Source organism: Protopterus annectens, chromosome 9.part0 (assembly GCF_019279795.1).
Source record: "Protopterus annectens isolate FY-2018-M chromosome 9.part0, PAN1.0, whole genome shotgun sequence".
Lineage (NCBI taxonomy): Eukaryota > Metazoa > Chordata > Ceratodontiformes > Protopteridae > Protopterus > Protopterus annectens.
The window spans coordinates 52260660-52286705 of NC_056743.1; the positions used below are offsets into that span (position 1 = coordinate 52260660).

General features: G+C 42.4%; 1 protein-coding gene across 2 annotated transcripts in view; it reads right to left on the reverse strand.

Annotated features, from left to right (window-relative positions):
• PRMT3 (protein arginine methyltransferase 3) overlaps nucleotides 1–26046 on the reverse strand; it is a 2672092-nt gene that overhangs the window by 2172992 nt on the left and 473054 nt on the right. For both annotated transcript variants that reach the window (XM_044082552.1, XM_044082550.1), the window contains exon 9: nucleotides 7936–8057. In XM_044082552.1, coding sequence (XP_043938487.1) covers nucleotides 7936–8057 — 122 coding nt within the window. The remainder of the gene's footprint in view (nucleotides 1–7935; nucleotides 8058–26046) is intronic.

Genomic DNA, 26046 nt, shown 5'->3' on the forward strand with positions numbered 1-26046 from the left:
AAAAATACACTGAGCCCACAGACATTGCCAACATCCTATCTGACAGGTTCAGTGCAAACTCCCCCCCCCCCCCACCAAAAGGGCAAATATCTATCCCAACAGAGTGCTGCCCCCCCCTGACATCTCAGATGCTCAGGTAAGAGCTGCCCTCTCCAAAGCAAAAAACACAGCATCAGTGGTACCAGATGATGTCCCGGGCTGCGTCCTACATGAACTCCAAGAAGAGCTAAACCCAAACATAAAACTACTGTTCAATCTTAGCCTTACTACAGGATATGTACCCAAAGAGTGGCGTACAGCAACAGTGGTCCCTCTCCACAAAGGTGGTGCCTCAACGGATCCTGGAAACTATTGCCCCATAAGCCTGACTAGCTTGGTCTGCAAAGCTATGGAAAGGATCATCATGGACCTAATAAATAAAGATATTGGGGACCTACAGACACTGGATCCTACCCAGTTTGGCTTTGTTAAGGGCAGATCCTGCCTCTTAAACCTGGTCGATTTCTTTGAAACAGTCACCAAGGCCATTGACGAGGGGAAGGTGGTCCACACAGCCTACCTGGACCTCGCAAAAGCCTTCAATACAATACCCCACTCGGGCATTATAGATAAGCTCGCCAGCTTAAATATAAACCCCTATGTCACTAGATGGGTTGCAAACTGGCTCAAGGACAGAACCCACATGGTTAGAATTGCTGGAGCCATGTCAGACTCCAAACCAGTTACAAGTGGCATACCACAAGGCTCAGTCCTGGGACCTCTCTTGTTCGGTATATATTTCTCAGCAGTACAGGCCAAAACGGAAGGACTGTGGCTGACCAAGTTCGCAGATGACTGCAAAGTGGGCGCCATAATCAACTCTCTAGCCGACACAAGCATCCTCCAAACGGGACTCATAGAAACAGACAACTGGTGCCAGAGCCATGGCCTCAAGCTAAATGCCAAAAAGTGTATAGTCATCCCCTTTGGCAAAAACAAAGTGCCCACAAATTACCACATAGTTGGTAATCCATTAAGTACAGAAGAAGTCATTAGGGACCTGGGGACCCAAGTTGATAGCAATCTCTCATTTGACAACCACGTGGCCAAAGTGGTTAGAAAAACATTTTATATAGCCCACCTAATCATGAAGGGATTCACATCTAGATCAGGGGAGGTCATTGTGCCTCGTTACTCATCCCTCATCAGGCCCATAGAGTACAATGCCCCTTTTGGGATGTACCTTACCAGACACCTGCAGCAACTGGAAAGACCCCAAAAGTACCTCACCAAGATGATCAAAGGGCTCAAACAGATGTCATGTGCTGCCCGGTTAAAGAAACTCCAGCTCTACTCAGTGGCATACCGCCTGCTCAGAGGCGATCTGTGCCTGACGTATAAAGCCATGTCCAACCTGGAATTAATGGACATGCTGCACCTCAGAAAATCCAAATCCCATCGAGCTATGCGCTCGAGAGACTTGAACCTCAGCACTGAAATAAATGGGACATGCTGGAGGGACAGATTCATAACCCAGAGGCTTCCTTCACTCTGGAATAAAATCCCAGTCCAGGTTAGGCAGAGTCCCACATTGACTCTCTTCAAGAGGAATCTTGATGAGTGGATGGGAGATCGTAGGTTTACCCCGGCTATCGCTTCTGTTTCACTGTTCGACAGAGGCACAGTATACTAACCTCAAAAAAAGGCATAGCAAAATTAATTTAAAATGGGTGGCGAAAGCCAAACACACTCTGGCTAGACTTATAAATGCCCTAGGGCAGATAGCCTAGTATGAACCTATGACCTAAAAACAGCAGTGCATTTAAAGTGTACTTTCACACTAGTTGACTTACCTTTCTGCACAACCCTATGTGGGGGATAAAGCACTAATAAGCATTTTGACCCCATTGGAAAACATTTCTTCTCTTCCAGTTAAAGAAAGAAGCACTTGTTCATTTTTCCACTTTGCTGAGGTCACTGAAAATTAAAGATGATCTTTAACCTCAGTGACATCAGCTCGAAGAAAAAGTGAAATGTATCTTTAGACTTTAATGGACGCATTCTGCAAGGGCCCAGAAACTCATCCATTAAACTCTATGTAAGAGCCCTACTCAGAAGTCACTGAGGGAAATACTTTATGGGCCGTGGTTTGCATAAAAAGTTAAGATTTTATTCAAAACATTTCCAAAATAAATAAGAAAGGGCTCAGGCAAAATGCATTGTGACAATTAATTCATCAGATGCCACAATGCACTGGTAAAGAGCGACGACGCACTTAAAATACAATGAAAAGACAAACATGAACATTTTCACATAAACCAATAAATGACACACACATATTTAAATTAAAAAGTATATCTGAAGACAAGCCATCAAATCAAACAGAAAATCATTCTGGCCCCTATGTTATAAAGTGGAAAAATGTAAAAATATGCACACCATCTAGAGAGTATATACAAGTAAATTTCACCATCTACATATGTTCACAAAGCAAGAAATTCCTCAGAAGGGAAACAAAAGGAACCACATTGTCAACCATCCTCCATGGTGGAAAAAAAAGTTTAAACTCAGCCCCCCTTTAATTGATGTTCATGCTCCTGCTGACTGCCCTATCATTCCTCAAAAGGGTCTCTCACTATAGACCCATATCATATGCTCACCCACCTCTCCTCTTTTGTAGTGAAAAAGGCCAAAGTCCCTTACCTTCTCCTTTGTCACAGAACCCCTTTCCCCTCGTCACCATAATTACCTGCTTCTGTACCATTTTCAGCACAGTTACTTCTCTTCCTTAAGGTCTTCAGAATTACACACACAGAATGCTAACTGCAGCATAACCAATACATAATACAGGGACAAGATCAACACGACACAGGGACATGATCAATCCCTACTCTCTTGATCACATCTCTCACCCAGATATGTACCCATAGCATTTGATTTTAATGCCAAGCTTTCAGAAAGAGCCTGATGGTTGCTTTTCCACAATAACAGTGAAACTTCCAAGTTCTTTTCCTGCTCTAGCATCTTCAGCCTGTCTACTCCAACTCCTTATTCTCCTTACAATCGTCATAAAGCAAGTAAAGCATCACACACTTGGCTGGGATGAACTGAAGCTGCCACCTTCAGGCCACGTACCCAGCCTCCTTAGGACTTGATCGGCCATCTGTTACCATTACACCAAATGATGCTCTCATCCACAAAAATCTTCTACGCTCTGCATGCGGTCAAAAATTAATGGATTAAATATGGATGGACCCAGCAGGACAGCACAGCTCTTATGTCTGATATCTTCTCCCTAAGTATGACTCCAGCTGCCTGTTACCACAGTCTCCAATGTGCTTCAGTCTACTGCCCAAGCCTACCCTTTCATTTTTGCCACATGCTTATGGCACAGTATGATGCCAAAGGCTGTGCAACAGGGCACCTACGCAGGTGGTCTTAGTCAGTTTCTTTGGTAACTTAGTCATACAAGATCCAGATAGTCCGAGAGCACCTAACTGCTGTGGAGCCATGAAAAAATTCACCAAACAGCCTGATTTGCCACAGAAACCCTGTAAGTCTTAAACTGGTAATACTGTCACAATTCTGTCCACCACCAAAGTCAGGCTCAATACCCTGTGCCTTCTGGGTCTTCCCCTTCACCAGTTTGCAAACAGGTACTGCAATTGCTTGCTACTAGTTTTTCAAGGTCACACTCTCCCTAAGGAATTTGTTGACTTGTTTTGGTGATGAGGGGGTACCAAAAATCCATTATTTCCTTTTAGGACCTACTGTGAGAGCTTATCTGAATCTTGCATCTTATCTTTCCAACCCCCCCAATACCACCTCCTCTCTCATTACCACATTTGTTAATCTTCCATCCAGCCAGGCATGCTTCCCTTCTGCTTCTTTGGTGGACACTGATGATGCAAAATACTCAAGAAAATCACTGAACTGCTCTTAGGTCTCTCCTAAAGGTTCTGGATTAGTATCTCGTTTCCCTCTCAGCCTCCTTCCTTTCAGCTATACACCTAAAGAATACCTTTGGCCCTTTTCTCATGTCTGCTGGAAACATTTTCTCCATGTCATCATTACACTTATGGCTAATTTTACTGTCCTCCTCCTAGCCTCCTTATATTTCTCCAAGTCATCATCTTCCGTCTCTCTGGGGTCCCCATGCCTTCTCCCTGGGGACTTTGTGCCTTTTCTCTGCTTTTCTCAGTGATCCCCATGCCTACTGTCTGTGGACTTTGTGCCTCCTCTTTGTGGTACCCATGCCTCCTCTCTGCAGACTTTGTGCCTTCCCTCTGTGGTCCCTGTGCCACCTCTCTGAGGTCCCCATGCCTCTTTATCTGCAGTCCCAGTGCCCCCTCTGTGTGGTCCCTGTGCCTCTCTTTTCCTTTGATGGTGGCCCTTACCTCCCTACAGAACCACACAAGTTTCCCTTGCCATTTGGATTTGATGCCTTTTTCCATACTGCCAGACTTTATTGTTTTCCACAGCTCCTCCACACATGTTCTCATGTCTCCTTCCAAGATCTTTACTTTATTAATTTACTTACTTATTGTTTGTTGATCAGGTAAGCTGGTGCTAACACTGTTTTCAGCCACAACCCCAGTGCAGAAGGCATGAAAGCACAAGAAAAAGATTCTAATGTAATATTTCAAAGCTTACACCAGTAAACAAAATCTCATTATACCAATTTCTACAGGCTAAAATCTTCTGTTATCCAACAATCTAAAATTAAAACATTTACAGTACCAAGAATTCATGTAAGTGCAGTAATAGTTGTTCATAAAGAATCTACAGGAGAGAAACCAGAGCCAGGAAATTAAACAGAAGTACGACCTGAGAAATGGAGAGCGACAGATAGATAAGTTATAAAAGAAACAGAGAAAGAACAGAAAGAGTTAGATTAGTGGAGTGGGTACAATAATTAATTGAATGGGACAGATTGTGTTACTACTACAAGAAGATGAACTCTAAATTAAACTGCTATATTTACAATAGTGGGAAATCCCTCTGTTGTGTGATAAATATCTCTAGGAGTTAAGGCACATAAATTAAACTGATACATTTACAATAGTGGGAAATCCCTCTGTTGTGTGATAAATATCTCTAGGAGTTAAGGCACATAAATTAAACTGATACATTTACAATAGTGGGAAATCCCTCTGTTGTGTGATAAATATCTCTAGGAGTTAAGGCACACACGCTAATATAGGAACAAGATGGACGTGCACAGCTGGGAGGCATACATTATCCCTTGTCTATATAGCATATACATTTTATGCCTTGTCTCTTTTAGTGCACTTTTATTTCTCTCCTGAACTGTCAGTAAATTGGTGGAATTGTGCTGGGGGACATACCCAATTAGCTGGGACAGTTTTCCTAATGGACTTTTCATTAGTGGCAAGGCCAAAAGGGGAACAAACTAGAGTTAGGGTGTAGTTTTGTCCTGGCTTCTGAGAGTGTTGGTCAGAGAACATTACTTGGATTTTACTTCTTTGGGGAACAGGTTGAGACTGGAAGCTAGTTCGTCTTTTTGTCCCCTTAATCTCTGGCTTATGATGGGGAAGTGCTTATCCAGTATGTCCACGATAGCAATATCACATACGAAACAAGTACCAAACCAAACAACTTACGAACCACAGAGAGAAAGCACTGACACCTGCAAGGAGCAAAATTAAATAAATAAACTCTGGGTAGCCAAGCAGGAATCAGAGCTGTGAGAGTCCAAACAAAAAGAAATACAAAATACGATTCCCTTCTAGTTATCTCAAGACTATATGAACGCTTGTTAACTTATAGCAGATAGGTGCATACATTTATTTATTTATTTTAGAATAAAAAAAGAGTTGATCTATTTTTAGGAAAAAATAATGAGAAGCCTGAGAAAAGACCATCCACGTTCACTCTAAAAGAAATGAGTGAATGATAGAACACAAAAAATAAACGTGTCATGAAGTAACAGACAGACAAGCAAGTCCTGCATGTGGCACCTGTTACTGGACACCATCATGAAGCAAGATCATCCTAAGTAATTGCCCATGGGATACCCCAGGGTGGGGGTAATCCGCATGGGTGAACTTAAACACACTTCAGGCATAATAAAATGAATGAAAATGAAACGCCCTTAAAACATTACAGCCAGTTGTGATAAACATTATCGCCAGTGGTGATAAACATTATCGCCAGTGGTGATGTATCGCACTGTACAGAAGGTGTTTCAACACCAGACGTACAAAGTCACTCTCCTAAAGTTCACTCATCAGCCCCTAACACTATGGAAGCAGAATCCTTACACAAAGGAACACAAAAGAATTATCAACATGATATAAGACCCCAGAAGAGATCCCACAAGAATAAGCTTATCGCATTAAATCTGATCTTGCCAGATTTCAAAAGTTACAAAATAACAAGAACCTTCATTAAATTAAGAGGGCAAAATGTGAGGCATTGTTAAACAGCAGCAGCAATAAATGCAGGCATTAAAGGCAAATATGCCCCAAACATGACTCTTCCTTCATCAGACTATTTTCTACCCAGTAGAATGATTACTACCCTGTCACTTAAGTTACGCAAGACATACTGCTCCCATTCTGGTGGTATTTCAGTACTATACAGTTTTCTCAGTACTTGCCATGCTGGCTTTGCATGAAAACCTGTAATGCTTTCTTTAAAAATTTGTATCCTTGACTCTCGCATCATTATGTTCAAATGTTTGATCCATGAACAGCCTGCGCAGCAAGGTGTATGCAGTCATGCCATTTTTTTTCTTCTCCCAATGGGGTCATAAACAAACAGAGGAATACTTCAAAAAGACATGGATGAGTAAGCAAGAGAGACTGGAAATGCAATTACTGCATGTCTATGGATAAAAGGGGAAATTTAAGTGGAAAAAGAAGTTGGAGAAAGGTTAATATAAGCAGTTTTTTGCAGCTGAAAAATGGATCTTATGAAATATCTGTAAAAAGATGGTAAAAATACAAACTTTTGACAGTCAATGGAAACATAGTGGCATTGTAACTAGATATAGGTTCATAGGTAGGTACTAGGCTATTGGCCCTGGGGCCTATACAAGCCCAGCCAAAAAGGTACCCTAGCTTTTGCCACCCAAGAAAATTATTTTCCTGTGCCACTGTCGAGCAGAGCCACAGAAGTGATCCCCGGGGCGAATTTCCTATTTCTCATCCAATCAAGAGTTTTCTTCAAGAGTGCTAATGAGGAGCTTTGTTTGATATAGATAGGTAGTTTATTCCAGAGTATGGGAAGTCTCTGGGACAGGAATCTATCCCTCTGGCATGTTCTGTTTAATGTGGTGACAAGGTTTAGGTCCCTAGAGTGTGTAGCTCGGAGGGATTGGGATTTCTTTAAGTGGAGCATGTCCAACAGCTCTGTATGCACTACTTTGGAAAATAGCATTTTAAAATAAGTGCAAAGAAGATCCTGCAGGTGAGAAAATGACGTTTTACTCATCTTTTTGCAGACACACAATGCAGCTAAAAAAATCACACTGGTATGTAAACATACATTGAGTTACTTAATGTTAGAGCAAAGCCAAAGTTTGGATGTGAAAACTTACTCCCTTACACAAATGCTGGTTTCATGTCAGTCAAGATAAAAAAAATATATACTTTTCACTTTCTGCCCAAGGTAATCAATTAATGTCACAAACTAGGAAACTGATGTATGAGTGATGAAGGTTCACAAAGGAGAAGAAACAGTTTACATTCTAAACAATCTAGATGAACTGAACCAGAACTTGCTATCGCACATACATATTTGGGAAAGGATGTAAAGCCTCAACATAAAAAAGACTGGAAAAAAACCAAAAATGAGACGTGAGCAAAAGGTCATTAAAATGAAAATTTCTAAGGAGAGTTAACAGTTCAAATATGTATTAAATCATTTTGAAAGTGACACACACTAGGTTGTTTTTAAAAGTAAACCAGAAAGATATGGAAGTTCACATACCTAACAATATCCATGGCCTGGTAAATAATGCTTGACTGGTCAACTGCAATCACTCTACTAGCTCCAGCCTTTGCTGCAAACATTGAGAGAATTCCAGTTCCACAGCCTACATCCAGAACAACCTAAACAGGATTTCAAAACAATCCAGCTTAATAGGCCATACATCAGGTTTTACTTGTGGTGTTTTTATTGTGCTCAAAAAGCATATTAGTAATGTTAACAAAATCCTCCAAGAACATTTAAACTGCATCAGTTCTTGCAATAATTCTTCTGTGTAGTTTAAAATGTAACTATTTATTAACAGCAGAAAGTACAGTTGTGTACACTTACCATAAATGTAGATGTTCGAGTGTCTTCACTGTTGCAGTCATGACTGTAAGGTTCTCCCCTGCCGGCAGGCAGTCCTCGGTCGGCCAGAATCCAAAAGTCTGGGTCCGGCGTCAGCTGTTCAACCATGTTTCCTGACGTCAGAGCGTCAGGAGTACAAAGCTGACAGCTGACGCCATGTTCTCCAGTTTTTCTTGCCCCAGATGTCAGGAGTTCCAAAATGAGTAAGGTCCCATAACCTTTGCAAATACACCTCAAAAGAATGGTGAGAAAGGAAACCATACAAAGGTAAAAATAAGAGGGGACAGGAGGGAGGGAAACCCAGACTGCAACAGTGAAGACACTCGAACATCTACATTTATGGTAAGTGTACACAACTGTACTATGTTCATTGTGTTTCACTGTTGCAGTCATGACTGTAGGGTAGAATCCCAAAGCAGAGTGAAAGGGAGGTGGTCATAAAGTAGAAGGGGTGGCTAAAAGGCTCTGCAAGACTGCAGAAGCAAAGCCTGCCCTAGACTTAGAGTAGAGAGGTAGATTGTAGTGCTTTGAAAAAGTATGCACTGAACTCCAAGTTGCAGCCTCCAAAATGACTTTGGTAGGAACTCCCCTGAGGAAGGCAGCTGAAGTGGCAGCAGCTCTGGTGGAATGAGTCCGTATACTCCCTGGGATTTGCTTTCCATGGTGTGAATAACAAAATCTAATACCATGAGCAATCCATTTAGAAATGGTCTGTTTTGAAATGGCTTTACCTTGAGAACTTGAAGCATAAGAAACAAACAATTGCTCTGATTTTCTGATGTCCTTGGTTCTGTCCAGGTAAAAACGTAGTTGTCTGTGTACATCCAAGGAATGTAAGATCTTTTCCCCTTTATTTTGAGGAGTGGGGAAAAAGGTTGGCAAGTGAATAGTTTGATTTAAAGCCACTTTGGAAACCACCTTAGGCATGAATGTAGGATTAGTCCTTAAAGAAACCCTGTCTTCATGAAAAATAATATAAGGTTCCACAGCCATAAGAGCTTGCAACTCTGAAACTCTCCTGGCAGAGGCCAGAGCTAACAGGATGGCTGTTTTTCAAGATAAAAACTTGATGTCAGAAGAGGCAGCAGGCTCAAAAGGAGGTAAGAAGAGTTTTTCCAAAACATAGTTAAGATCCCAAGCAGGAATGGGAAGAGATCTAGGAGGCCTTAAGTTCTTAGCTCCTCTGAGAAACTGTCTCATGAGCTGGTGGGAAAAGATTGGAGGGTCTATATTATAATGAGCAGAAATAGCAGAGGCATGAATCTTAATGGAAGAGAAAGAGAGACCCTTATGTAAGAGATCTGTCAGATAAAGTGAAATCAAAGGAATGTTAGGAAGAAGAGGATCAGAATCCTGAGCCTGCATCCAGGAACAAAATCTTTTCCATTTTCCTGCATAAGATTTTCTAGTGCTAGGACGTCTGGCTTCTAAAATGACATCTATAACCTGCTTGGGTAGGAGAGAATGAATCAAAGACCCTGGATAAACCAGGCTGCCAGGCTGAGAGTTCTGACATGGGAGTGAAGAACCTGACCCTGATGTTGGGACAGAAGGTTCGGAGTCTGTGGTAAAACCCAAGGGGGCTCCTGACATAGGTTTTTCAGAGTTGGATACCAAAACTGCCGAGGCCAATTTGGGGCCAGCAAGATAATCATCTTGGGCCTGTCCTGTTTTATCTTTAATAATACCCGTGGAAGAAGAGGAAGAGGTGGAAAGGCATATCCCGAGAGGTTTCTCCAACTGAATGATAGTGCATCCACTTTCCAAGCTTGTTTGTGGAAAGTCCTGGTGCAAAAATTCTGTAGTTGATTGAGATGGGATGCAAAGAGGTCTATGTGAGGACATCCCCAGACTGCTGTTATCATCCTGAATATTTCGGTGTCCAGCATCCACTCGTGCGGATATGAAAGGTTTCTGCTCAGACTGTCTGCCAGGAAGTTTTGCTTTCCTGGTAGAAATTGAGCTTGAAGGTCCAGATTGCAAGCTAGAGCGGTGTTCCATAGATTCATGGCTAGTCTGCAAAGGGGGTAGGAATGAGATCCCCCTTGCTTGTTTATGTACCACATAACTGTGGTGTTGTCTGTTCATATCAGTAGTTGTCCTGGTTGCAGAAGATTCCTGAAGGCCCACAGAACTTTCTGAACGGCTAACATTCCCTTTAAATTGATATGTAGGTGCTCCTGATCCTTTGTCCAAAGGCCCTGCATACAGTTGCCCAGAAAATGGGCTCCCCATGCATAATCTGAGGCGTCCGTGGTTAGTATCTGAGTGGCAGGAGGCAGACAGAAGGGTTTTCCTTTGTTTAGAGTACATGCCTTGGACCACCAAAGGAATTCCTTTTGAAGACAAGGCAGGACAGAGATCAGTATGTCTAAACTGTGGCAATGCTGAGACCATACACTTTTTAGGTACCATTGTATTTTCCTCATATGTAGTCTTGCATATGGTATGAGAAGGATGCAGGAGGCCATGTAACCCAAAGCCTGCAGGAATTTCCTTGCAGATAGCCGAGTTAAAGTTGCCAAGGTTTTGAAAGTTGAAGCCAGCTGTAATTGTTTTTCGTATGTCAGAAATGCCATCTGGGTTGTGTTTAGAAGAGCACCCAGAAAAGTTATCTGTTGCGAGGGAGTCAAATTTGACTTTTTTATGTTGACAGTGAATCCCAGGAACTTGAGAAGTTTCTGAACAAATTCTAGATGCTGGAGTAAGACATCCTTACTGTCTGCCTGAATAAGACAATCGTCCAGATAAGGGTAAATTTGAATTCCCTTGAGTCTGCAATAAGCTACTACTGGAGCCAGGCACTTGGTGAAGACCCTGGGTGCAGTAGACAATCCAAAGGGCAGCGCAGAGAATTGATAATGCCTCGACCCAGCCTTGAATCTGAGGTATTTTCTGCACTCCTGCCTGATGGGAATGTGTAAATATGCCTCTTAAATCCAAAGTCACCATCCATGCATTTTTGGTCAGCATTGGAAGTAGCTGCTGTAGAGTAAGCATCTTGAATTTTGGTATTTCTAGAAAAGTGTTCAAGACTGACAGATCCAGAATGGGTCTCCATGAATTTTGCTTCCTGGGGACTAGAAAGAGCCTTGAATAAAAACCTTGTCCCATCTCTGAAAGCGGAACTAGTTCTATGGCTTTCATAGCCAAAAGAGCTTTCACCTGGTTTAAGGCCTCTGTCCATTGATGTTTTGGAAGATCTGGCCATCTGCTTGGCCTTGGTAGGGTATGAAAATGGAATGTGTAACCTCTTAAAACCACATCCAGAACCCACTTGTCTTGGGTTATATGAGTCCAATTTTGGTGAAAAAGTGAAAGATTTCCTCCGAGAGGGGCTTCCAGGCAAGAAGTTCCTGCAGCCCAACAGAGGGAGTCATTGAGTCTGTTTCCTATGGGTTTGCGACCTGTCCTCTCCCCCTCTAGGGGTGGAAGCAGTCCACTGTCTTGGTCTGTAAGAGGCTTGTGCTTGAGGCCTTCCTCGGGAGCATCTGTATCTACCCCTCTGAGGCCTGTCTGTATTGGGAAAGGATCAATTTTTAGTAGGCCAATTCCTGCTAAATCTGGGTGGCTGTACTTGTAAGAAATCTTTAACAGTTTGCATGGATTTCGCCTTGTCCTCCATCTTTTTAATCACCTCTTCAGCTTTAGATCCAAACAAAACATTATGCTGAACAGGAGCATCCAATAATTTAGCTTTTACTTGATCAGGCAAATTTTGTTCCTTTAACCATGCATGCCTTCTAATGACTGTGCCAGAGGTAGCAGCCCTACAAGAAGCCTCCAAGGCATCAAATCCACAGTGTAAACCATGCTTCCCAACTTGTTCAGTGGCATGCATTAAGTCATGTAATTCCTTATCATCTGCACAGGCGGAAATGGAAGTAAGCTTTTGTTTTAAAACAGACAGGAGAAATTGCTGGTATTTCAGCATATGAAACTGACAGTTTAAAGCCCTAATGGATAAAGTAGCAGAAGTGTACACTTTTTTGCCCCATCTTTCTAAAGATCTGGAATCTTTCTTAGTGGGAATGGGTTTTTTTGCAGAAGCGGCCTTAACTCCCTTAGGACTCTGAGAAATGGTTTCAGGGTCAGCAGTAGGGTTCTTGTACAAAAACTGGTGGGAATCAGGAACCCTGTAATATCTGTCAGGCTTAACAGGAGCAGGAGGGAAAGAGTCAGGGGTTAAGTTAGCCTCCGAAAAAGCATCATCCACAATATCCAAAATAGGAGGAATAGCCAGGGGTCTAATGTTGGGGAAGAAGAAGAAAATCCCTTAGTCTTTTCTTAGATTCCGAATACTCCTGTCCTTCCCAGTGGAAATGTTCCCTCATTTCATGCAAAGTTTCCCCAAAAAGAAATTCTCAGGGGAGAAGCTGAAGGAATGGATTCCTCAGCATCAGAATCCTCATAAGGAGGGAAAGAATATTCCTGGTCAGAAGAAGAAACTGAAGAAACAGAAGCCTGATCAGAGGATTCATAATAAACTTCCTGCCTTGGCCTTTTATCTGGAGGGGGATGAGAACCCCTAATCATAGTAAGTAAATCCTCCGCCATCTTAAGTAACTGTTTCTGTGACTTGGGAGCCGGATCAGAAGAGGCCTGTGTTGCAGTCTTTGATTTGGAAGGAGTCTTTGCCTTTGTCTTTGGCTTTGCCTTTATCAGAAGCTGAGTAGGCCTGAAAACCCCTTCAGAAGCCGGTACCTGCACAGCGGCTCTGGACCCATCTGAAGGAGCATTGTCCGAAGGTCCTGCAATTGAAATATTCAAATGCCTAGATGGCTCCTTGTGGGAGTCCATTTCGGCCATCGGTTCCAAAATGGCCGACGACAGGGGCTGCAAAAGCACCTCACTGACGATGGCCGAACCTGAAGCTGGCTCTGCTTGTGCGATATCATCAGATTTGAACCTCGGAGGCCTGTGTTTGTCCTTGCGTCGTTTGTGAACTCCGGTAGCTGGAACCGTATCAGACGACATTTTGTAATTAAAACGCCTACCGAAGTAATGAAATGCAAAATCGTACCTTCATTTAATAGTACGTTGATTGAATCTAGCACAAAACCGATAACTAGCTACGTCGTGGTCAGGGCCTAGGCAAGGAATACAGTAAGAATGAAAATCCTTATGAGGTATTTGCTTCCCACATGAAATACAATTAACTTTTTCTGACATCGGACTGGAGCAAGAAAAAAGCTTCCCCAATGGGGTACTTAGCTTGAGTAGGAGAATAAAATCTTCGGACTGAAGTTTTGATCAAAAAAGATTGTCAGGAGTCAGCCGACCGGCACTTGCGAACTGCTATCACCGCACGGCAACAAAGACTGGAGAACATGGCGTCGGCTGTCAGCTTTGTACTCCTGGCGCTCTGACGTCAGGAAGCATGGTTGAACAGCCGACGCCGGACCCAGACTTTGGGATTCTGGCCGACCGAGGACTGCCTGCCGGCAGGGGAGAACCCTACAGTCATGACTGCAACAGTGAAACACGATGAACATCTACAACAGTATTAATTAATGAGACAAAGCACCAGTACGCAGCTGATCAATGACATCAGTCTCTTGGTTTACAGTCATGACTGCAACAGTGAAACACGATGAACATCTACAACAGTATTAATTAATGAGACAAAGCACCAGTACGCAGCTGATCAATGACATCAGTCTCTTGGTTTAACAAGACAAGCTACTTTTGTATTAAGCAAGGAACATGCAATACATGCAGAGGACCTGAAGGAAAATTGATGAATGAAAAGTACTCTCCACAGCCAGAGGTCTTGCCTATAACTAAAAATTTGTTATCACGAGGTTTGTCATCTTCAAATGCTAAAAGTCCAGACTTAGCAACACCCACATTTGTGGAAGTTAAGCACTCCTTGCCCCAAAATGAAGCCCTGCACAGCTGGGTTAAGGTATGTGCACCAAACCCTCTGCAATGATATATGCAGTTAAGGAACCATAGCAAACAATGCATAAATAGGACAAAAAAGCTTATTATAGCAACACCCAATTATTCATCAAAAAACAATCTAAAAAAAATACTACATATCAGTAAATACATTGCTTAGCCCTGGAAAATCAACCTAACCCAGGCCATCCTCAACCAAAAACTCCCACAGCATTGCTTCACAGTGTAAATCATATTTTATAAATACAGTAACCTCCTTACTACAAACCAAAACTACTACAAATGCAGCCATCTCATCCAGTTACTTAAGTCACAACATGACATTCATACTCACTCCATTGCCAACATCTAGAATTAAAAATCACCTACCTTAAGACAACGACAACTGCCCTGACCGACTTCTACCTGAACAACCTCATACTTTCTGCAGACAGCCTTGCATATTCTGTCCCGATTCTAATGAGCTGCTCTAGCCAAGATGGGAAAAAAAATCCAATCCTGTACAATACCCCTCCATAAAGCTGCCTTGCCAATCTCCATTCTCTTACCCTTATCCAAAATCTTCAGAAAGATGTATTTACTATATTACTTCTGATAACCTCCCCTCTCCCTCACAACATGGCTTCAGACCCAATAACGGTACAACCAATGCCGTTTAAGGTACACAGACATAAATCACTATAGAAATTCAGGTCTTCTAACCTTGGCTCTGTTTCTGGAATTACTGAAGGCATTTGACACAGTCAATCACCAAATTCCCCTAACTAAAAACTCTCTTCCTATGGGCATCACCCTTTTCACTCAACATGTTTCTTAGTTACCTCGCGAATGGGTGAAATGGCAAGATGATTTTGCCTCTTTTCTTACTCCATTAAAGACATCCACAAGTCATAAGACACACCCCTAAGAAAGCCAAACTCAATCACCAGTGAACCAAATACCATTATTCTTGGGAATTAACTACCCATCTATAAACTGGGAGACTTGTACTACTGCAAGTAAATGTATACCATAATTCAATAAAGATTCTAACAACAATAACCGGACTTTGCACCCGTCAAACAGGGGATCAAGTTTAATCAACCTGGTCATTACAGATACGTCACCGCTATGCTCTACACCCCATCCCTGGTCACATCTGACCACAGTTCTGTCATTTTTCACTCTCAGGTCTCTATCCAAAATGTGCACAAACCCTAAAGTGATGTAGGAGTAAATTACTACAGTTACTAGATAACTTGGCATGATTGTAAGTGCCCCCCCCCCAAAGGATCCAGTTCCCAACTCTATTTAATTTGCAGCATTTCTAACCCCATCTTAATGCCAGAATCAAGCCATTGGTCCCATCTGACACAAACACAATGACAGGTTTAGGCACAGCCACTGTGGTAGAACTCTAGTATAAGTAAGCCATACAATAAAAGGAAGAAACTCCTCTTCCTTAGGAATAAACAGAAGATGCCTCACACCAAAAATTAACACATTTAAAAACTTAAATAAATAGCTAAAAAACAAAATCAAATATATAAAAGCTAGTTAGGAACTTAAATGTGCCAGTTCTACCAAGGAGAATCATAATTCCTTTCTCAACTTTGTTATAAATCTTAGGATCCTGTCCAGTTGTACACTGAACTGACTCAGAATAGTAATACCTATTCAGTCTCTGAGGATGTATCCAACATTTTAGCAGATAAATTCAGTTCAAATTTCTCCCCTACCCTACATTTCCCATAAACTCCCCCCATGACATCCTACCTGTACAACCCAAGGATTACCTCTCACCAAATCCTAAACGGTCTCTCACAGGAAAACAAAAGTTCTAGGGTACCAACAATGGGTCTGGATGTCTCCTTGTCAGTATGAAGCAATGTCTGACCGCCCCTTCATTCTGTTTGACCCCAGTCTCTTAAGTGGATTTGTGGCAGAAGCATGAAAAAAACGTGGTTCTCCCCCCTCACAAGGGTACTCTCACCACAGATCCGGCAAACGATAAACTGATAAACCTTACTTGATTTGTAAAGTAGCAAAGCACATTATTCTTGACCACTGGGGAAGGTGGATCCCCCTTCCCTCATACAAAAATATACTGGCAGCCTACAATTTCTATATCTCAATCAATCTAGGTTTATAAATGGTAGTTCCTGTCTATTCACTTGGTCAACTTCTATGACAAAGTCATGGTGGCACTGGATGGGGCATATGTATGTATACAATGCTTGCCAAGGCCTTTGATAATGCTCCACACTTGGGCATTACAGAAAAACAAATTAAATTCAATGTAAAGAATTATGTAACCTACCGGATAGCAAACTGGCTCCCCGACAGAATCCAGGAAATTGGGAAATGGTGCTTGCTCTTCTCTAAAAGGCTCGCTACTACTGATGTTTCCCAAGACGTTGACTATAGGCCAACACTTCTACTTATCTATTTCTTAGACACCAAAGTAGACGTCAAGAGCCTCTGGGTGACCAACTTTGCAGATAACTGCAAATTTGGAGCTAAAAACTTTCCCTAGGACTATCAAGTTACATAAAACAAATGATGTCAGAAATATGTTTTCAAATTAAATGCTAAAATGTTCAGTATTGTGTCCTTAGGGAAACATGATCATCCATGGACCTATCACTCAGAAGGCACCCCACCCTAATTCTACACCTGGTTACCTTTGTGGACAGTGAGCTCCACTTCAATTAACACACATGTTTACACCTGGTCACCTTTGTGGACAGTGAGCTCTCCTTCAATTAACACATATGTTTACACCTGGTTACCTTTGTGGACAGTGAGCTCTCCTTCAATTAACACACGTTTACAACTGGTTACCTTTGTGGACAGTGAGCTCCACTTCAATTAACACACATGTTTACACCTGGTTACCTTTGTGGACAGTGAGCTCTCCTTCATTTAACACACATGTTTACACCTGGTTACCTTTGTGGACAGTGAGCTCCCCTTCAATTAACACACATGTTTACACCTGGTTACCTTTGTGGACAGTGAGCTCCACTTCAATTAACACACATGTTTACACCTGGTTACCTTTGTGGACAGTGAGCTCCACTTCAATTAACACACATGTTTACACCTGGTTACCTTTGTGGACAGTGAGCTCCACTTCAATTAACACACATGTTTACACCTGGTTACCTTTGTGGACAGTGAGCTCCACTTCAATTAACACACATGTTTACACCTGGTTACCTTTGTGGACAGTGAGCTCCACTTCAATTAACACACATGTTTACACCTGGTTACCTTTGTGGACAGTGAGTTCTCCTTCAATTAACACACATGTTTACACCTGGTTACCTTTGTGGACAGTGAGCTCCCCTTCAATTAACACACATGTTTACACCTGGTTACCTTTGTGGACAGTGAGCTCTCCTTCAATTAACACACATGTTTACACCTGGTTACCTTTGTGGACAGTGAGCTCTCCTTCAATTAACACACACGTTTGTTCATTATAAAATCGTTCTACCTACAGTCCCCAGCTGACTAACAAAGGTATATCCTCCAGACCTGAGGAAGTTATTGTCCGTCTACTCCCCTCTCCACTTACTGGCCTCAGAATATAACAATCCCCTCAGTATGCACCTGTCCAAACACAACAAATTTGAAAGATCCCCAATGTTTGTTTACTAAGGTCTTAACTGCATGTCCAATCTAGAATAACAAAAAAAATATCTTTCTTGTGTACAGACTCCTCCAGGTGTGACCTCTACCTACCCTACAAACCTTGCATAACACTGCATTACTTAACCTCCTATGTGTATGCAAAACGAAAACCACCAGCATCCATACAAGGGACCTAAACCTCTACTGAAACAAACAGAACTTCCTGGCTGAAGAGACCTTTCTCAAAGAAATCCTCTCTTCTGGAGCAGGATTCCCCTTCATACTAAAAGTACAGTTTTGTACCTACCATAAATGTAGATGTTCGAGGATCCACATTGCTGCAGTCCTAACTATTGGGTAGTCCGCTGTCCAGTCGGCCCGAATACCAAAGTATATGGCTGACGTCGGTCAGGGCGCATTAGACTGACGTCAGTACGTCAGGGTACTAATGCGCATGACCGACGTCATATCCTCAGTCTTTTCTTGCCCCAGATGTCAGAAGACTCTGAAAAGATAAGACCAAAAGCCAAAAACTCCCAACATACCTGCACCAAAATATATGTACAATATATACAAAATTAGCAGAATATAACCTCACCTACACAACCACCCCTAAACACAGAGGGGAAGGAGGGAGGGTAAATTGGACTGCAGCAATGTGGATCCTCGAACATCTACATTTATGGTAGGTACAAAACTGTACTATGTTCTTCATTCCACATTGCTGCAGTCCTAACTATTGGGTAGAATCCCAAAGCAGAGGTAAGGGAGGCTGGCAAATCATAAGGAAGCAGGAACTGACAACATGCCTTGCAAAATAGCTGTGGCAAAACCAGCCCTAGACTTAGAGTAGAGAGGAAGGTGATAATGCTTAGAGAAAGTATGCACTGAACTCCAAGTAGCTGCCTCCAAAATATCCTTTGTTGCCACCCCCCTTAGAAATGCAGTTGAAGTGGCAGTAGCCCTAGTGGAATGAGGCCTAATCCCAGCTGGAATCTCCTTGCCATGATGGGAATAACAAAATGCAATGCAACACCCAATCCACCTAGAAATAGTTTGTTTTGACACAGGCTTGCCCTGCGAACTCAAAGCAAAAGAAACAAACAACTGCTGAGACTGCCTAAAATCCTTAGTCCTGCTCAAATAATAACGCAATTGCCTGTGTACATCTAAAGTGTGCAAAATCTTTTCCCCTTTATTTTGGGGATCTGCATAAAAAGTAGGCAAATGAATAGTTTGGTTTAAAGCCACACTAGAAACCACCTTAGGCATAAAGGAAGGATTAGTACGTAAAGATACCCTATCCTTATGAAAAATCAAAAAAGGCTCCACTGCCATAAGGGCCTGCAACTCAGAAACCCTTCTTGCAGAAGTAATGGCCAACAAAAAAGCAGTCTTCCATGACAAGTATTTCAATTCAGCAGTAGCCGCAGGCTCAAAAGGTTGTAGAGTAAGTTTCTCCAACACAAAATTGAGATCCCAAGCAGGAGTAGGAGCTCTCACGGGGGTCTTATATTCTTTGCCCCTCTAAGAAATTGCTTGAACAAAGGATGCGAAAACAATGGAGGGTCACAATCATAGTGAGCTGAAATTGCTGCAGCATGAATCTTAATGGAAGAGAAAGACAAACCTTTGTCCAATAATTCAGTAAGATATTGAAGAGCCACACTCAAATTTGGCTCAGAAATCTCCAAATTGTTTGCTGCACTCCAAAATAAAAATCTCTTCCATTTTTCTGCGTACACTTTCCTTGTACTAGGTCTCCTGGCTTCCATAATCACATTTAAAACTTGTTGAGGAAGTTGAGACCTGCTGTCTTTCAAAACAGAATATGCCAGGCTGTTAGATGAAGAGAGTGAAGCTTGACATTGAGCAGGTGACCATCCCTCTGAGACAACAGGTGTGGAATCAAGGGTAAAGGCCATGGAGGCTTCCTTACCAGACTCCTCAGTAATGGGTACCAGTGCTGCGAGGCCAATCTGGAGCTATTAAAATCATCCTTGGCTTGTCTTGTCTGACCTTTAGAAGCACCTTTGGAAGAAGAGGCAGAGGTGGAAAGCATACACATGAAGATTTTTCCAACTGAAAGAAAGAGCATCCACTTTCCAAGCTGTGTGATGAAACCTCTTTGTGCAAAACTTTGGCAGCTGGTGGTTTAGTGGAGAAGCGAACAGATCTATGTCTGGAGTTCCCCATGACACTGTCAATTTTGAAATACATGAAGATCCAGTTTCCACTCGTGGGGATCCATGATTTGTCTGCTTAACACATCTGCTAAGGAGTTCTGTGCTCGGCAGAAACCTTGCCTGAAGAGTTAGTTGCAAGCTGAGCGCAGTCTCCCATAAAATCATTGCTTGCCTGCACAATGGGTAAGAATGTGTTCCCCTTGTTTGTTGATGTACCACATGACAGTTGTGTTGTCTGTTAGAATCAACACCTGCCCTGGAAGAAGTAATTCCTTGAAAGCCATTAATGCAAACTGGACTGCTAACATCTCTTTCATGTTGATATGTAGATGCTGTAGTCTGGCAGGCCACTTGTCTTGTATCCACCTTCCATTTAGATGAGCTCCCCAAGCAATGTCTGAGGCATCTGTCGTTAGAATCTGACTCGCCTCTGGCCGGGTCACAGAGAGTCCCTTGTTTAGGTGACATTCCTGAGCCCACCACAAAAATTCCTTTTGAATGCAAGGTATTATTTGAATGACAGTGTCCAAATCCTGGCAGTGCTGTGTCCATACAATTTTGAGATACCATTGTAGCTTCCTCATATGCAGTTTGGCATTGGGAAGCACCAGAATACAAGATGCCATGAACCCTAAGGCTTGAAGGACTGTCCTTGCAGTCAGCCCGGACTGAAGAGATAGTTGATGGAAGTAACTGGAAAGATTCTTTTGCTTGTCCGGGGTTAAAAAGGCCATCTGGGCTGCTGTATTCAGTCTCACACCCAGAAAGCACATGTCTTGAGAGGGTACTAGACTGGACTTTATTTCGTTCACAGAATACCCTAGGCATCTTAGCACTGCTATGACATATTCCAGATGCTGTAGAAGGTCTTCCTTTTCTTGAGCCAGAATCAGGCAATCGTCCAAGTAAGGGTAGATTTGAATCCCTTTTAGCCTGAAGTAAGCTATCACTGGAGCCAGAACCTTTGTGAATACTCTGGGCGCAGTAGATAAGCCAAAGGGCAATGCAGAGAACTGATAATGAGAACTTCCAGCTCGAAAACGCAGATACTTTCTGCAACTTAATCTTATAGGCACATGAAGGTAAGCTTCCTTGAGATCTAAAGTTACCATCCAGTGATCTTTGCCCAGTAGAGGTAAAAGCTGTTGTAACGTCAACATTTTGAACTTGGGAATGTCCAGATAAGTGTTGAGGATAGATAAATCCAAAATTGGTCTCCACGTGTTCCCCTTCTTGATTACTAGGAACAGGCGAGAATAAAATCCTAGGCCTCTTTCTGGCACAGGAACTGGCTGAATGGCCCCTATTTGGAGTAACAGAGTAATTTGCTTGTGCGCCTCTTGTCTTTGTAGAGGAGGAATGTCTGGCATGCCTTTGAAAGGAGGCAAGGTATGGAAATAAAACCTGTAACCGTGGTGAATGATATCCAGAACCCATCTGTCTTGGGTAATTAAATCCCAATTTTCTTTGAAAAGAGACAGCCTTCCTCCCAGCGGTGCTGCCAGGCGAGAATGAACTGGCAGCTGAAAAGGCAGGTCATTGGGTCTGCTTACGAAAGGACTGACCCCTGCCCTCCCCAGAATTCTGAGCAGGGGAACTCCCTGTCCTAGGCCTAAAAGAACCCTGAGCTCTGCCCCTACCACGTCTAGACCTACCCCTAGACTGGGAATCATAAGCAGGAAAAGTCCAACCCTTAGCAGGCCAATTTCTACTAAACTTGGAGGCTGCACCTGTAAAAATCTTTAACAGTTTGCATAGATTTAGCCTTGTCCTCCATTTTCTTCAAAACTGCTTCCACAGGCGAACCAAACAACACATCAGACTGCAAAGGAGCATCCAAAATCCTTGTCTTAACATGCTCAGCTAAGTTCTGATCTCTCATCCAGGCGTGCCTCGAAGAACAGAACCAGTGGCAGCCACCCTGGAGGAGGCCTGCACAGCATCAAAACCACATTGCAAGGAATGTTTACCCACCTGTTCAGACACATGAACTAAATCCTGCAACTCTTTACAGTCAATACCTTCCGCCAGAGCATCCACCTTAGATTTCAACTGTGAAAGAAGATAATTCTGATATTTTAACATGTGAAACTGACAATTCAACGCCCTCATGGCTAAAGTGGAAGAAGTATACACTTTCTTTCCCCATCTATCCAAAGCCCTTGCCTCTTTATCAGGAGGGACAGGATTTTTAACAACTGAGGCCTTTACACCTTTAGGCCCCTGAGAGACAGTTTCGGGTCTGCCCTAGGACTCTTAAAAGATACTTATGAGCTTCAGGCACCCTATAATACCTATCCGGTTTAACTGGGGCAGGAGGCAAAGAATCAGGATTCAGGGAAGCCTCTGCAAAAACATCTTCCACCACATTCAAAACAGGAGGTATAGCTAAAGGCCTATGCTGGGGTAAAACAAGAACTCCCTAAGCCTTTTCCTGGAATCAGAGAAATCTTGGCCTTCCCATTTAAAATGCTCCCTCATGGAATGCAAAGTCTCTGAAAATGAAAAATCCTCAGGAGGAGAAGCTGAAGGAGTAGAATCATCCACATCAGAATCAGAATAAGTAGGGAACTCCTGCAAGTCTTCAGCCGAAGACTCAGAAGCCTCCGAGCATTGCTCAAAACTCTCAAGCTCAGGTTCCACCCTAGGCCTCTTATCAGGAGGGGGCATAGAACCCCTTATCATAGTAATCAAATCTTCTGCCATTTTAAGCATATGTTTCTTAGGCAAAGACCCTGAAGCACTAGGAGAAACCCCCACTGAAGCAAAACTTGGTCTGCCCCTTAAGGAAGCCTTGGGAACAGAAGGGGAGGCCCTAACCACCTTAGGAAGTGAGGGAAGAACAGCCACCTGAGAAGCCCCCTCAGCCTGGCCTACTTCCTGAGAGGAAACATCCTGTAACAGTAAAGTCTCTCCCTGAGACTCCAAAGAAACACCTGGCAAAACCTCCGGCTCCACTGAGCCCTCTAAAGAACCGACGTCTGGGACTGTCGGTTCTTCCCCTCTAGGCTTTGCTGTTTTGTCCTTGCGTTTTAGCGAAGCAGTCGGAGCATCCGGCGGCATTTTATAGTTACAACGCTTCCCAAACACTAACCTGGCACAGTCTAACCTTCTCTTAATAGTGCGTTTGTTAAATCTAGCACAAGAGCGGCATCCAACAACGTCGTGCTCAGGCCCTAAACAAGGTATACACAAAGTATGGTAATCCCTATGAGGTATCTGTTTCCCACAAGAAATACAGTTATTCACTTTTTCTGACATCCGGTTAAATACTGAGGCAAGAAAAACAAAATATTCTAACGGGTACTTAGCCAACTTTGATTCGGTCTGAAACTCTGACTTCAGAAATTTTCAGAACGCCAACCTGCACTCGCAAAATTGCTTCTGCATCGGACCATGCGGCAAAAAAGACTGAGGATATGACGTCGGTCATGCGCATTAGTACCCTGACGTACTGACGTCAGTCTAATGCGCCCTGACCGACGTCAGCCATATACTTTGGTATTCGGGCCGACTGGACAGCGGACTACCCAATAGTTAGGACTGCAGCAATGTGGAATGAAGAACATCAAGGCAGCTCCCTAACTCTCTTCAAACAGAACCTAGAGGAATGGATTGGCAACTGCAAATTTTCTCCAAGTCTTTTACCAAAGTCCCTAATGGAAATGGGAAACAAGTAGTGGGAAGTGCATGGGCTAGGCAACAAATGACACACCCGATTAGCTGTCTAGTAATAATTCACAAAAAAAAAACAAAAAAAAAAAAACACTGTGGAAACCAAGAACACAGCTGCCCGAACTAGGAATAAATAATAATCGAATTTAAAAAACAATACAAAAGGTTAAGCGCTTTCATCTATGTTGCTAGACTTCATCAGAACACTAAAATCATTATTTTAAAAGTTTATATAATATATTCCCATATTGGTTGATGATGCTGTGACATATGTAAGTAGTGAATGGGGGAAAAAATACAAGCCATTATTAGGATTTGAGGTGTGTATAGGTACGGACAAGGGGAGGGGTACAACCACTAATGAGTTCAACAAAGCTTGTATTCTACCCAACGGGAAAAATACGATAGATGTAAAGAATATCATTCACAATAATTGGACTATTCTGAAAGGTGACTCTGAAATTTTCGGACTGGTGGGGGAATATGCTAAGTTTGTTCACAAAATAGGATGTAATATGAAGAACAGATTATATAAAGGTTATATGCATGCAAAATCTTGTAAGTCCGGTAGTACAAAATGTGGCATATGCAATCAGTGCTCTGCCATATTAGAAGAACCTATGATGTGTGTAGGAAATAGGAGTCAAACTAAGTTAAATTTTGTAAAAGGCAGTTGTCAAACTAGGAATGTCATATACCTTGCCCTATGCACAATATGTCCCGGATTTTATGTGGGTAAAACCAGACGACGCTTGAAGGACAGGAAATATGATCATTTATATGCCATTAAAAAGAGGACGTCAATAACGCCTTATATAGACATATTAGAGACAACCCTGGTTGTTATATGTTTAAGTTTGCCATATTGGAAGTGTTATTCCCACATCACAGAGGGGGGAATATGAAGGCTTTATTGAGGGAGGAGGAGGTGAGATGGCAGATTTTGTTAAATGCCACCACCGTACCAGGCATTAATGAGAATATATCTATCAAACCAATAATTGAAGCCAGGATGTGATATATGTAAGTGTTTGTGTACTCACATATTTATGAAGTGGAAATGATGTAACGTGTAAGTGTGTTTGAACGTTAATTAGTGAATGCCATTGGTCGGACTATATTATATAAACTTTTAAAATAGTGATTTTAGTGTTCTGATGAAGTCTAGCAACATAGATGAAAGCTTTTAACCTTTTGTATTGTTTTTTTAAATTTGATTATTATTTATTCCTAGTTCGGGCAGCTACGTTCTTGGTTTCCACGGCGTTTTTTTTTTTTTTTTTTTTGTGAATTTTCTAGTGGTTGTGACTACGTGGTTCTTGTTTCTGTCTAGTAATAATTTATGAATCTATCAGAGAAATGAAATCAGTGGAGTGACAGAGTAGCGTTTATGGTCTATAGACAGAAAGCTATCAGCATGTGCTGTGATGCAAGCACCAGTGGTGGCAATGATGCATGCATCCATCACAAGGATTAAAGCACGTGCTGTGATGCAAGCACCAGTGGTGGCAATGATGCATGCATCCATCACAATGCTGCATATAACAGTGTTAAGAACATAGTGTTATGACAGGGTAGTACACACCCGTCTGTCTGTAATGGTACAGTACTTAATGCACAATATCTTAGGGAGGGAGAGTGATGGGGGACTACTCGGATGAGAAAACCACTCATGCATCCAAAATCTTGGTGCAGAGGCCAAGAAAATCTTTTGAAAATTCCACACTAGAAGCCAGACTGCATGAGTGATACTTGGCAAAGCTGGTGAACAGCAAGCAGCATTGGGTGCGACACTTGTGTGCATATTGCGTGCGACACTTGTGTGCATATTGCGTGCAACACTTGTGTGCATATTGCGTGCGACACCTGTGTGCACTGTGTACAACACTTATGCTCTTTCTCACAAACTATTTAAGTGCCTACAAGTTAAAGGCATTAAAATCTAGACAGGATGAAAGTTCATGGTACAAAAATGTCCTACCACAAGTGGAAGATGTGAAAGCACCTGCTGAATAAAAAAGAATAGTTGTGTAAGAACTTACCATACCCATACATGTCCTTTTCTTCCATGTTGCAGTACTCTTCACCTTGGGGAGTTGCTGCCTGCAGCACCAGACATCCGGCCAGTATACCAAAGTCTTGAAAGCAGGGGTACATGTGGCGTTGCATGTAAGAGCTATAAATTGATGCCGGCTATATCTGTGACGTCAGTACATACCAAAATCAGAACTGGCTCCTGTATAAAGAGAATCCCCAGGAAAAGGAGTAGTAAAAAGTAGTATAAAACCCCTCCCAGACACAAGGTCTGTAGTCAGGGGAAGGAACCAGTTTATAATATTGCTCTAGCCCTGGAGCTGGAGTCCAACTTGTAATGTATAGT